At 36.8% G+C, this 15,157-nt stretch overlaps 1 protein-coding gene across 2 annotated transcripts in view; it reads right to left on the bottom strand.

Annotated features, from left to right (window-relative positions):
- Window positions 1–4,021: 4,021 nt before the first annotated feature.
- Window positions 4,022–15,157, bottom strand: part of svep1 (sushi, von Willebrand factor type A, EGF and pentraxin domain containing 1) — a 122,985-nt gene continuing 111,849 nt past the window's right edge. Inside the window, exons 46-50 of one of the 2 annotated variants that reach the window (XM_059030314.1) lie at window positions 14,871–15,041; window positions 10,743–10,838; window positions 9,334–9,429; window positions 5,008–5,101; window positions 4,022–4,366 (exon numbers count right to left, since the gene is read on the bottom strand). In XM_059030314.1, the coding sequence (XP_058886297.1) occupies window positions 4,336–4,366; window positions 5,008–5,101; window positions 9,334–9,429; window positions 10,743–10,838; window positions 14,871–15,041 (488 nt within the window). In that variant the 3' untranslated portion in view covers window positions 4,022–4,335. The remainder of the gene's footprint in view (window positions 4,367–5,007; window positions 5,102–9,333; window positions 9,430–10,742; window positions 10,839–14,870; window positions 15,042–15,157) is intronic. The other variant, XM_059030318.1, reaches the window with a different exon arrangement.

Below are 15,157 nucleotides of genomic sequence, written 5' to 3'. Positions count from 1 at the left end.
AACCCTATAAAATACATTAATAAATAAATAATACAAGTTTTAGGTCAGATTAAAAAAAACATAAATAAAAACACAGCAAACAAAGACAAGCATTTAAAAGACTATATCTTTCAATTTAAGAACACAATAAAAAAATTAAAGTGTTCATAAGTGTTACACGGGCCATTTGCAACAGGGTAGTTCGTCTTCATTTTTCAATTATCACGTGATAGGGGTGTACGCCTTCAGTGTCAATTGTCACGTGATAGGGATGTAACGCCTCAGTGATATTTTGGAGTCTGTGCGCGCAAGGCCTCCCACAGAGACGGTCATCTCCCAGAGACGCCGCCACAGAGCATGCCTGCAGTTATACACTTGATAATAAGACAGATACATGGGCGCTGGCCTCTGGTCAGACAGTAGTCATGGGACTAGGGGTGGGAGTGCAGAATACATACTGTGTAGGACAGGCTATGAAAGTTAACATGGTCATGAGCATGACAAACAGAAATAAAAATATACATTTAGTAACGTTCCATGGCTAAAAGTTAAAAGTAATTAATATTGACTTTATGTATGGTGTTTTTTGTGACAACGTTAGAAGAATGTGATTATATTTGGAGAGAGATGTGGCATTTTGACAGATGAATATTCCATGCAAAAAAAATCATTTTGGAGGCTTGCAATCACAAAGATAATTATGTATTACTACTGATACCATACTATATCCTCTGTTAATACTGTTTGATTATCAAATCAATTAAATAGTTAGTATATGATACATTTAATGAAAACCAGTAATATACATAGCTATTATAAAATGGGTATTTTAAATACTCGATCCTGATTGGTGAAAACACGTCTGGGGTGTTGATATTACAGAATATCACCATAGGTCGGCACTTATTTTTAAAAAGGGGCAAATCACTGGTAGATATCCATACGCCACTACAACTTTTGGAGAAAAAAAAAAAAAAAAAAAATGGCAGCCGTTTTATTGCAATAAAAGTAACTAACCAGGTTAATGTAAATGTTGACCTTTTGGGAAACCGAAGTGTTGGTGAGATTTTGAATGATTGAACCGGACATCATTGACTAATTCTAGTAGGGGGGGGGGGGGGGGGAAGCAAAGGTATTCAAATTAATTCAAAACTCCCTATTCTGATCACTCTGCCCCTTCTCTCTGAACTCTGCCAGAAGTACACGTTTCCCTATCCCATTCTGAAAATGCTTAGTTTTAAACAAAATATCTTACAACTAATTTTATTTTTTTTATTTTTTTTAAGATTTGGGTGGCTCCAAGTGCCTTTTGTGGTTAAATGGATGTTTTGTTGCCCCTGATCTACTGTGTACTCCTTCGGTCGGTAGCATCTCCTGCCCCACACAGCTGTGTTATCGATGAGGCAGAGTACTTATAAAAGCATCTCCACAATTCCTGCCGTACATTTCTCTCCACATAAATTCGTCCCGGACCCGGTACAGTGGTATCATCTCTTCTGCTGGGCCTGCATTGTTTTAAATTGTTTAACACGGGACCAGTAGTTATCTACGTTGTCCAGCCATAAACCACAAAGTCCGTTTTATTAACCGGGTATTCCATAATGAAAATAACGTCTTTCTCGCCACTGTGAAGCAGTAGCGCTAACCTGGTATGGATACCGTCTGTCACTTCCATGGAAACAAGGACGACTTAAAAAAACAAACAAACAAACAAACAAACAAAAAAAACACCGTCACATGACACTGTCGCAGATCCTGTGAATAAAGGTCTGGGTGACTAAAGGCAGACTCATTTGTGCTGTGTCATGATGAACATGGACAGTAATATTCAGTATTGCCAGATCCCCCCTCCAAAAAACCTCTAGATGAATGCAACAAAATCTTTAGAACTGACCCTAATACCTCTAAAAATGATGTAGTATGAGGGCTCAAGTTCCTGTTTTTCTAATTGTAAACAATTGGCTAATGAAATGTTCAATATATACTGAATTTATTAAGACAATTCATGCAAGTAGCACTGAAATACAACTTTAAATAATATCAGAAGCACATCATATAAAGTCCTATTACAGTAGATGCCTGTTAATTGCATAGCCCAGGTGCCTGCTGTAACAATTTTATGCAATTATCAGTGATCTTATACTGGGCAGTCAAAGTAAATCGAACGTCTGGAGAAATCAGGGGTCGCAGCTGCCAACTGGCATGATGTCACAGTGCATCCGCCATCTTAGTAAAGGAAGGACTTAAACATTATGAATACATCTTAGGGGAACATAATGTTTTCAGACTGAAAAAAAAAAAAAAAAAAACTTTCAAAAATCCTCTAAAATTAAATGTACCTTTAAAAAAAAACTGTCCATTTCTTACCTCCAGATTGCCCTGAGCAGAAATGTGAAACCTCTAGATCTGGAGGGAAAACCTCTGATCTGGCAACGCTGGTAATATTTTACTTCAAAATGTAATGAACAAACAAAGAAGTACTGCACTTAATTCATTCCTATTCAGTTTGTCAATTTCAATGGCAATGTTCAATTCAACATCTATAAATCGCCTTTTTTTTTTTTTTTTTTTTTTTTAATTAATGCATTTTTTAAGTTACTGTATGTTGGAGCTATTTTTTTTCTTAGATCAGTTTAGGGCGGAAAGATATAAATCGAAATTACTTTTTTGTTAATTAAAGTTTAACCCATTTTATAAGCACAATAAGGTACTTCAGTGTGTGTGATGTACTCTAATATAACCACGCCCCAGCTCTGCTTCACCTCTAATATTCACACCTTGTGGAACTGAAAGATTAAAAAAGAGCAGTCACAAAAGTGACTAAATCTCTCAGACAATGGGGTATAAAAACTGCATCCCCACTTTTCCAGGTAATTCCCCACATTATCAATGAATGCTGCATAAGGTTCTGAAACCCACTCAGCATCATATTACTAAACTATAGAGAAGATGGAGCCAAACTGGCAAGCAGATTTATTGCTTACAGAGTGACTCATTTGACAGTGTACCAAATACAATATTTTAAAGTGTGGTCTGTGTCATTGTTTTGTAGACAATATCTCGGTGTGCTATCTCTATAATGTAGGCACCAACATGGCAGACATTTGTCACCTTTACAGATGCATTTAGCATGCAGTATTTATATAACTTGTATAAATGCTTACAACTTCAGCAAAACCGATGATTCTGTCCTGCTGGTTTGCTATACTCTTTCAGAGATACTGTCAGATTGTCAAAGCTACTTATTCCAAATCATCATTAGACAAGTCTTTTCTGCAAGGACAAAACACTAAATAAAATACATTCTGCAGTTTGTTTATTATTTTACTGGTATATGACTTGTTCTAGGCCAATGCTGGCTTCTCCAGCAGTCTAGAATAGTTTCATGAATATCAGATTTTATTCATAACACACATTCCTATTCATAAAACATTATTTAAATAACTTGTGAGTTATAAGCTTTATGAACAGAGCCCATATTTGCTGGACAGTGCACCTGTTTTGAAATGAGTAACCAGGAAAATATTTGCATTACTAAGCTTTTGGCACTAACCATGTTATACAAGCCAGTCTTGACAACATATGCCTCAGACTGCCTCATGCTGGGTTTAATTGGAATTCAAATCCCCCAGAAGTAATTAAATGAGAGATAATAGGGAGTAATTATGGTTTCAAGACATAGTATCACAATTACATTTAGAAAGTAGGTCTCCAAATACTCTTCAAAGCAATCTCTTCTTTAGGTTTACACTACGGTGACACAACCTTTACAAACAAAACAACACTTAAGGTCCATTAAGTGAAAATGTTAATTGTTGATGAAACTGCATTGTAAATCGGTTGACTTGTTTGTGTGTGTGAGCATTATAGCGAGGGAGCACTGTGTGTGTGTATGTATGTATGTATGTATGTATGTATGTATGTATGTATATATATATATATATATATATATATATATATATATATATATATATATATATATATATATATAATAATTTACGTACCAGTACTGTATATAAATGATATATACACATTAGTCCAATTAACTTAATTGAGAATAGTGCTTATTTATTTGACTTTAAAAGCCCCATTATTAAACATGTGACAATTGTTTACACACATATAATACATAACATGTTTTTAACAAAAACAATAAAAGTGGTAACATAAGTACAGCACCATATACTCCATACTGTATATCAGAAAAACATACAGCTTTATTTTACAATAGAAAATATAAAAAAAAATATTAAACAGACATTTTGTGGTTTAAAATGATCATGTACTGTGATCATGTTCTGAGTGTATGGCAGCAATCGTAGAAAATGATTCAGAAGAAAGGGTTGGTTATGGTTTTTAAAAATGATACAATCCTGTTTTTCTTTTCCTGCAATGAAAATAGTACATGTAATGTTAGTATCATGAAAGGAAGAAATACATTAAACATGCAATCATTTCTTTGAATTGCATTACCAGATATTAGCAGCTTTAAAATAGACTTTTGTTAGAACCCTTATAAAAGTTTACCATAGTAAAAGCACAGCAAAGTGTAATAAAGCATATGTAAGCATTGTAAAGTATATGTGAGGTTTGGTAAAACATTTTAATAAACATGGCAAACCAGGGTAAACTATGCATAGTATAACCATAGGAAAAGCATGGCAAAACTGCAAAAATACCATGGTAAACTTTCCTAAGGGAAGAATGAAAGTAATAGTTAATATACAGGAAAAGAAACAAGTTCACCTAATAACATGCTTGAGCCTATATATTTTTCTATCATTTAAATCTTTAAAGTATGCTGCATGCACCACAGTTACACCAAGCAAGTTTTTAGGAAGTGTCTTCCATTAGCTTTTCAAGCAACTTGTAGTAGATGACATTTTCAAGAATTTTTCACTATGTAGATTTATTTTGTGGCTTGATCTTTTAAAATGTCACCTACTGTACTAGAAGTAGTTGCCCAAAAGTTGCCTTGAGTTTCATGGGCTTTAAAGTTGATACATTTGTGGCAAGTATCTACTGTACCTGGAACAGTCGTGACCACTCCACCCTGGGAGACAGTGGCATCGATTTGGTCTTATGCATTTACCACCATTTAAACAAGGAGACTGGCATACAGCTGAAAAGGAAACAGTATTATATTGGATTGGGTACAACTGTCGGTAATCAAATATTGGTTAATGCTGCTGTACAGCTATGGTCACAAGTTCTGCATCACCTAGAATTTTAGGCTTGAGACACAATAAAAAAATAATATATATATACAGTGCCTTGCGAAAGTATTCGGCCCCCTTGAACTTTGCGACCTTTTGCCACATTTCAGGCTTCAAACATAAAGATATGAAACTGTAATTTTTTGTGAAGAATCAACAACAAGTGGGACACAATCATGAAGTGGAACGAAATTTATTGGATATTTCAAACTTTTTTAACAAATAAAAAACTGAAAAATTGGGCGTGCAAAATTATTCAGCCCCCTTAAGTTAATACTTTGTAGCGCCACCTTTTGCTGCGATTACAGCTGTAAGTCGCTTGGGGTATGTCTCTATCAGTTTTGCACATCGAGAGACTGAAATTTTTGCCCATTCCTCCTTGCAAAACAGCTCGAGCTCAGTGAGGTTGGATGGAGAGCATTTGTGAACAGCAGTTTTCAGTTCTTTCCACAGATTCTCGATTGGATTCAGGTCTGGACTTTGACTTGGCCATTCTAACACCTGGATATGTTTATTTGTGAACCATTCCATTGTAGATTTTGCTTTATGTTTTGGATCATTGTCTTGTTGGAAGACAAATCTCCGTCCCAGTCTCAGGTCTTTTGCAGACTCCATCAGGTTTTCTTCCAGAATGGTCCTGTATTTGGCTCCATCCATCTTCCCATCAATTTTAACCATCTTCCCTGTCCCTGCTGAAGAAAAGCAGGCCCAAACCATGATGCTGCCACCACCATGTTTGACAGTGGGGATGGTGTGTTCAGGGTGATGAGCTGTGTTGCTTTTACGCCAAACATAACGTTTTGCATTGTTGCCAAAAAGTTCGATTTTGGTTTCATCTGACCAGAGCACCTTCTTCCACATGTTTGGTGTGTCTCCCAGTTGGCTTGTGGCAAACTGTAAACGACACTTTTTATGGATATCTTTAAGAAATGGCTTTCTTCTTGCCACTCTTCCATAAAGGCCAGATTTGTGCAGTATACGACTGATTGTTGTCCTATGGACAGTCTCCCACCTCAGCTGTAGATCTCTGCAGTTCATCCAGAGTGATCATGGGCCTCTTGGCTGCATCTCTGATCAGTCTTCTCCTTGTATGAGCTGAAAGTTTAGAGGGACGGCCAGGTCTTGGTAGATTTGCAGTGGTCTGATACTCCTTCCATTTCAATATTATCGCTTGCACAGTGCTCCTTGGGATGTTTAAAGCTTGGGAAATCTTTTTGTATCCAAATCCGGCTTTAAACTTCTCCACAACAGTATCTCGGACCTGCCTGGTGTGTTCCTTGTTCTTCATGATGCTCTCTGCGCTTTAAACGGACCTCTGAGACTATCACAGTGCAGGTGCATTTATACGGAGACTTGATTACACACAGGTGGATTCTATTTATCATCATTAGTCATTTAGGTCAACATTGGATCATTCAGAGATCCTCACTGAACTTCTGGAGAGAGTTTGCTGCACTGAAAGTAAAGGGGCTGAATAATTTTGCACGCCCAATTTTTCAGTTTTTTATTTGTTAAAAAAGTTTGAAATATCCAATAAATTTCGTTCCACTTCATGATTGTGTCCCACTTGTTGTTGATTCTTCACAAAAAATTACAGTTTCATATCTTTATGTTTGAAGCCTGAAATGTGGCAAAAGGTCGCAAAATTCAAGGGGGCCGAATACTTTCGCAAGGCACTGTATATAACGAAATTTCAATGTACCATTTGTAATTCAGTAATTTGAGAGAATTGGTCAGGGGTCTGTATACTTTTGCAAGGCACTGTGTGTGTGTGTGTGTATATATATATATATATATATATATATAGTTAATTCTATAGGGTGATGCGAAACCTTTGGCCATAGCTGTACAATGAAATGTAATCCTCCTTGTTTGATTTAATCCAGACACATCATGCTATCAATGTCATGCTGACTTTACATTTGCTGTTTACAAAACACAAGAGGTCAACTGTTCGTAGCTTTATAAAGACAACAGTATAAACGCACCCAAAGCAAATACATTTTGTGTATTACAATATTTTTCAAAACTGATATGGAATGCAGCTATCCTAAATCCACCATGAAACATTTCTTTTTTCAGCTTAATGTGTTTTGAGTTTGCTTAAGGTCAGGGATAGATGATTTGCATAAAGTAGACTGATTCATTTAAAAAATAGCTGGGGAGGGCTCCCGAGTGGCGCATCCAGTAAAGGCGCTCCACGTGGAGTGCAGGATGTGCTCTATAGTCTGGACGTCGTGAGTTTGAGTCCAGGCTATTCCTTTGCCGACCGAGGACTGGAGCTTCCAGGGGCTTGCCTGTAAGCTGCCCGAGAGCTGCTTTGTCCTCCGACGCTGTAGCTCTTGGGTGGTTGCATGGTGAGTCCGCAGTGTGAAAAAAAGCGGTCGGCTGACGGCACACGCTTCGGTGGACAGCTTGTGTTCGTCTTCGCCCTCCCGAGTCAGCGCAGGGGTGGTAGCGATGAGCTACGCCTAAAAATAATTGGCCATTTCCAAATTGGGAGAAAATAATAAAAATAATTGGCAACGACTAAATTAAAAAAAAAAAAAAGCTGTGGAAAAGAGCTCTGTGAACAGATTACGGAACAAGCACAGGCTACAGGCATTCCATGCATTGTTAAGTAAAGTAATCCCTTTTAGTTTTAAACTGGAAATATAGGTAGCAGGGTTGCATTAAGTATGTGTAGAGCCCTGTGTCTTTCGCAAATACGAAATAGCACAAAATAAAACGAAACGAAATGCAACATATCAAACGAAATAAAACGAATAATCACTATAAGGGCATTATAAGGGAGGCTTATACAAAAAATACTTTAAATAAATACTTGCAATCGTAGTTGTCAAGGCTCAGCCGTTACCACAGACACGGTCTGAAGGGAAACAGAAGCTCTCACTAGCACTTGCGCAGATGTATAATTTGGAGCGAGTCGTTTGGGAATTCAAATTGTGATGGAAGAGAAGAGACATTTGTTTCTAAAATGCCCAAACCGCACATTAACAGTGGCAAAATAATGATGTGCAGATTTTGCAACTGTTAGCTGGAATGAGAGTCGAAAGATACTGTCGTTAAGCATTAGCTGTTTATTCCTTTTGGGGGGAAAATATGGCTTGTTTGCTTATATTTGGTATTAGTATGCTAATTATTTGTTTTATTTCAAGTGGTGCAAACTTTGCACTGGAGCAGATGCTGTTTTGGTTTTCAATGAATGAATCTGCTTCGTGTTTAAATACTGAGAAACCCCAAGCTTGCTGTATACTGTTAGATACTCGTATACCTTCCCAAGCTTGAAATAAAATTCCAATTGTTTTTTTTTTAATGGATAGATTGCTGTATGTATTATTATTATGACAGCCCCACAATAGTAGGGCAGTGTAAATATATATATATTTCTTTTTTGATCTTGTTGTATTTTTATAGAGGGCATGGGCAGTATTTACTGTAAATAGGCAGTTTATTAAAAAGTGGGGGACTGTACATTACTGTTACTGATGCTGATGAGAAATTATGCTAACTAAATGATTTTTCTGTGCGAGGTCTGTTTATTTCAAAATGTTATAAAAAAAAAAAGCAGAAAATGTTTAATAAATATGTATGTAGTTAAGATGATGTATACTATACTATTATTGATATACATCTATTTGAGTTGTTTTATTAATGTGTGTATCTGTAATAAAATTAAATAAAACAATTTGTGAAAAATAAAACAAAAATTATAAAATCTAAGTGTGCTACAAAGATATGTTTTTATATGAGGACCTGTTTAAATATTAGCATTATACAATTTAGCAAGTACCACATGGAAAAAAATCTGTGTTTTTTGGCAGTTCTGAGTTATGTTTATTTATTTATTTATTTATTTTTAGACATTTATTCCCCCTTATGTATGGAAGCTATAGGGAAGGCAACGTCACCATGGAGATCAATCCTGGGCATGTTGTTGTTATTTGTTATTTGTTATGTACTGTTGGCTCTCTTTAGCCTCATCACGACACTTTTGCTTTGGTTGCTCAGGTATTCTTCTTGGAATTTTATCATTAAGAAGGTGCTATGAGTTTGGTGTGTCTTATTGCTTAGTTTGACAAACATTATAATATACTTTACCTCATGTATTTCAGAATTGGTATTCTAGTTATATTACCTGCATGGCAGCGTGTGCCTGTCCAACCGGCTGGGCATTCACATTCATATGGTGCAATACATACGCCTCCGTTCAAACACGGAAGTATACACATTGCTAAAAAGAACAACAAAAAAATCAACAAACATTACTGAACATGATCAGTAGTTACATCCACATAATATACTTTTTTTTTTTAACACTAATTATTCAAATTCATAAGAACTAGACAGCCAAAAGTTGCTCTGTAGCAGGTCTTTATATATATACTGTATATATATATGAGCTAAATTTATGTTAATAAATTGACTACGCCACCTTGTGTTTATTGACAAGGACCTCGAATGGTTGGTTCCTGCACAAACTCTTTTATCCAGGAGAAACCAAGCAATCATACATCAAAAATAATCGTTACAAGTTTTTTTTTTATTAGTAATAATTGTTTTTAAAAATCTCAAGCACATTAACAGTAATGTAAACCATATGACAATGCCACCTTCAGTTCACAGTCTAACAATTGTCTAGTATATATAGGGATGATACAATAAAACAAACTCAATCTATCAGTTTCTTGTAGTGAAGTTAATTAAACTAGTTACCACAGATTATAGTATTGCAATTTATATAAAATACTTGGATCTATCAGTTTCTTAGTGTAAAGTTAATTAACCAGTTCAGCAGATCTGTTCTTTTTGCGATACATAAAGTAGACAACAACGTCAGCAATTGAATGATCTCGTTACAAACTAGACTACATTTGTAAAGTACACAGTACCAATTTCCCCCAATCTATTTAAAATGAATATATAAAACAGCTGCATGCAGACAAGAATAAAATAAAATATAACAAATAAAACAGAGGATTCCTTGCTGCAGGAGCGGGACAACTATCAAATAAACCACACAACGTTAACAATAAACTAACAGGCTCACTGACCGGGGAACCCCAACAGACACTATACCTCGTGTTGGAAATGATACACTCACGGTCAAACACAGCCTTCCCTGGTGTGCTACACGAAGCTATAGTGTCTCACCACGTTCCAGCTCCAATCTGCAGCAAGGAATCTCCTTTACAGGTAAGGGCAGCAGTGTGGAGTAGTGGTTAGGGCTCTGGACTCTTGACCGGAGTGTCGTGGGTTCAATCCCAGGTGGGGGACACTGCTGCTGTACACTTGAGCAAGGTACTTTACCGTGATTGCTCCAGTAAAAACCCAACTGTATGGGTAATTGTATGTAAAAAATAATGTGTAAAAAAATAATACAATTGTATGTAAAAATAATGTGATATCTTGTAACAATTGTAAGTCGCCCTGGATAAGGGTGTCTGCTAAGAAATAAATAATAATAATAATCTAGTAAATAAAAATGGGAGGTTTTATCAATGTGCACATTTCTTTTTATTGTTGTGTAATGACATTAAAACTTACGTTCTTCACAGAGTTGGCCCATCCATCCTTCTATACATAAGCATGTGTTAGGCCTTTCACATGTTCCACCATTTTGGCAGGGGAACCTGCAGACAGCTAGAAATAACAAAATCCATAATTATTTTGATGGCACTCATACACTTTGTATCAGGACTTTGTCAAGATCAACATCTCGTAAAAAATATCTTTTTTTTTTTTTTTTTTTTTATTATCGTTTTAAAACATTTAAACTGTAATCATCAAATTTGGACAGAAATGTAATGTAGAAAGCTAGCGTTGCTGTTGAAGAAACTTAAATCCATATCGTTAACGATGGGACAAATTCACGAAGCAATCATTCCAGTGCTGTCTAAATGGAAAAACAAACTGATGATACTCAAAAACCTTTTTAAAATGAATGGGGGGGGGGGGGGGGGGTAATATGATGTTCATATTTCTTGCTTCAGTGTAACATTGTTTTCAAAAATAATTATATATACACACACAGTGCTCCCTCGCTATAATGCTCTCGGTTATAACGCGCCTTGGATAAAACGCAGCAGGTCCTCCAATTCCCTATACTAGTGATTCATGCAGTGTTTCTACAGTAAATACAGTACCAGTGTTGTTCGGACTGTAAACAACTTCTCAGTCTAACTTCTGTTTCTGTGTCTCCCTTTTGATACAGTATCTGAACTGAAGAAATGCTGCGCTGGCACTTTATAACACAGACATCTTATTCAGCATTCATTTTATAACTAAATAAATATTAGGCCTACTGCGTGGTTATCTTTCCTAATGCATTTACTTTTTTGCTGTGAGAGGAGCTGTGGCTTTCTCCAGGAGACGAGACACTTCAGCTTTGCTTCAGCCCCGCTCCGGCAGCCAAACCTGGGGTGACCCGCTCTCCTCCTCGCACTTGGTTTGTCTGTCGCTTCGAACTGAACTCCCGACCGCCGTTTAGCCAGGCTATTTATAGTTTAAAAACTGTACATTATCTGTATGTTTATATCCGGTAATCTATGAAAGCATGTTTTGTTATCAGGGAAATGGCTTAGCTGTCCTGACAACGTAGTCAGGGACCAGAACTGATTGTGAAGTTAGCACTTGAGTACGAACTAGGTTCATTTTGTTTCTTTTTTGTTTGTGTTGACAAGTGTCAAATATCCCTGTGTGGGGCAATTAATAAAACAAAGACCTGTGTTGCAACTGCATAACCTGTTTATAAGGTATACCTTGGTCACACTGTCACTATATATATATATATATATATATATATATATATATATATATATATATATGTTAGGTTTTTATCATAACCCTAATTCCCTGAAATACAAATGTAGCCATTACCGTACGGATATTTACCTCCTAAATATCCCGAAACCTGAATAAGATATATCAAAGCTGCTCGCAGAGCCTGTGACGCAGTCATGGCCACCCCCAAGGGTATAAAAGTACTGCGCTCACAGATCTCTGCGTCATTTTCCTCCTGAGACACCACCGCAGCGTCCTGGCTACACTGGTTAGCAGTCACCGTGTAGCACTGTACAGGGATGCCCACCTGTACAAGCCACTGGCAAAATCACTCAATCAGTACACACAAACACACACGAAACTGAGGGAAGCTTGCTTGTTAGGTGGTACTCAGCCTTCCTAATGGTGATGCTAAAAGCAGTCACCAAAACGGTATCAAGATACTGTGGATGGGATTTCAAGCAATCAACACCTGAAGGGTGTATCTTGGGCCTGTGCAGTGCTTTTTGCTGCCTGCGCATAGTCTCTGTAAAAAGAAACCAAAAAAAATAAGGGAACTTCACTACAAAACAGTAATAAAATATTACAGTATAATAAAATCTTGTAGTAAAACTAGAATAGAATGTCCTGTAACAAAAATCGAGAAATAATAACTCCAGTCGGAGCTATGCAGCCTGGAGGGAGGGCACAAGTCAGCCGACTTACGTTGCTGGATCCCTGGGAAGGAGCGACTAAGCCGCTGGCTTCATGCAGGGCACGTGGCAGGGTGAAAGCCCTGCCGGTGCACGTGTGTGTGTTGGTGTGGGGAATATTGGGTTGGCAGGGAGGGGATTAAATTTCTCCCTGTGAAACACTTGGGAATGTGGCTCGGGGGTATAAAATGGGTGTTCACGGCAAAAAGGATTATGATTGATGTTGGTGATAGAGGTGGAGGGCTGTGTTCTGTGGTTCGTGTTCCGTGCTGTCTGTTTATTTTCGTGAGTTTTTGTCAAACCTTTTGTTTTGGCCCTTGTGCCTTTTATTTTGACCAGTGTGGTTTTGTTCGTGTTTTGTCCATTTTGTTTAGTATATTTGTTTAATTAAAATGCGCATTAGCACATTTAACTGTGCAGCTTTCTGTGTCCGAGTCTTTATCCCTGCAAATTTCATCTGGGCTAGGAGGCTACCACGCCACAGGGATGTAACAAGCAACAGGCTGTAGTGCACAAATTATGTATAATTAGCGAAAACTATTACAGCGATTTATTTTAATATCACATAAATGTTGTGTAAAAACACAATATATGCAAATTATATAGCATATAGCGGTAACAAGTACTTATCTGAACAAGGCTCGTATGTCAGGTCAGTATTGAAAGGAAAAACGGCGCGCAGATCTGTGAGCGCAGTGCTTTTATGCCCTCGGGTGCGGGCCATGACTGTGTCACAGGCTCTGCAAGCAGCTTTGATATACCTTAATCAGGTTTCCGGTTCTTTTGGCAGTAAATACACATACGGCAATGGTTACATTTCGTACTTAGACATATATATATATATATATATACACACACACACACATACACAAAATAAAAAATAAATAAAAATATATATTAGTGCTGTCGCTCAATTAACATTTTTGATCGGTTAATTTCTGGGCATCTGGTAGATTAATCTGTGCACATTTTTAAGAAAGGTAACGATCTTATAGCGGCTGTCCTGCATAGCAATACTTTAAATCAATAGAAACAAAAAAATTATGAGCCCCATGGGAATTTGGACTTTTTAAAAGCATATTTATTATTATTTTTATTTTAGTAAATGTAACAGATTTTCACAGAACAACGTCAATCCATGAAAGAGTTTAATAGCAAAATATAATGCACAAGAACTGAGAATGGATTTTCTTTTGTCTTTCATGCAAACATGAGTAACAATCAAGGACATTTTTATATATACTTTTTTTAAACAAAAGATGTGCAGAAAAGTGTACTGGTAAATTAAAGCCTATACATCATTTATTTATATTTATGCATTCTCTGAAATAATACTGAAAAAATAAATTCCTTTTAAAATCCTGTTATACATATTCACAGGGATGTAAAGGCTAAATAAATGTCAATCGCCATCTACCATTCTCTTTATTAATCTGCTAATAAGTGCTTTGTAGTAATAGGATGACCAATTCAAATGGTTAAAGTAATTTGGGATGACTGCAATTGATACTGCAAACTACTCACATTCCCCTTGTATGAAATCTTTGCTTGCAAATGAAACAGAACACCCTTTCTTTTCCAGTTGGGTCTAATTTATACCCACAACTAGATTTGAGTTTTCATTTAATGGTTTGTAACCCACCATTTTCTGTTCTCTCCAACTATCTCCATGTGATACTGTTTGTGACGACTTGCGTAATTACCCACGTGTTAGTTACTTTGGATTTTAACCCTATAATGCCCAGACAGAAAATAAAAAATCAAATTTTGCACGATTAAATTGTAAAGAAATTAACTGTGATCAACTCTAGTCTCTCTCTCTCTCTCTCTCTCTCTCTCTCTCTCTCTCTCTCTCTCTCTCTCTCTCTCTCTCTCTCATATATCTATATAATGCCTGAATAAGGCCCACAGTAGTTCTATAAAATGTATGGCGCCGTACCAACTAAATGACATTTTTCAATAAAAAACAAAATGATTTCAGACTTGACTAAGCTTTTGCCAAGCGTCATCATGCTTTTATAAAGCCTATACCATGCTTATACCATGCTACCCAATGCTTCCACATGCTTGGCTGTGCAACCTGACCTGGTGTACCCCAGTTAATAAGATAGGAAATGTGTACACTGAGACCACAGTTTGGACAAAGTGACATCAAATCCATCCCTTGCCCTGAACAATGGAGCAAGGTAGTTCTCTGTACCTTTGCATGCGGGTGGTGGGGTCCATGTCCCATTTTCAAGGCAAACACTTCTACTGGATCCCTCCAGCATGTAGCCACCATAACAGGAGTATGTCACCATGTCTCCATATTGAAAAACTGCACCCCTCGCTAAAGCGCTGGGAACATATATGGGCGTACCACAGGAAATTCCTATACAATAAATAAACATTGCATTATATTTATATGTATTTACTAAACTATTAGAACCAGCCCCTTTCCGTGATGAGTTGAGGAGGATCAGTACAGTAAATTATGAAATGGCATTC

Source organism: Acipenser ruthenus, chromosome 1 (assembly GCF_902713425.1).
Source record: "Acipenser ruthenus chromosome 1, fAciRut3.2 maternal haplotype, whole genome shotgun sequence".
Classification (NCBI taxonomy): Eukaryota; Metazoa; Chordata; class Actinopteri; order Acipenseriformes; family Acipenseridae; genus Acipenser; species Acipenser ruthenus.
The sequence above is the reverse complement of the archived record's forward strand: the minus strand, read 5'-3'. Positions and strand labels throughout refer to the sequence as shown.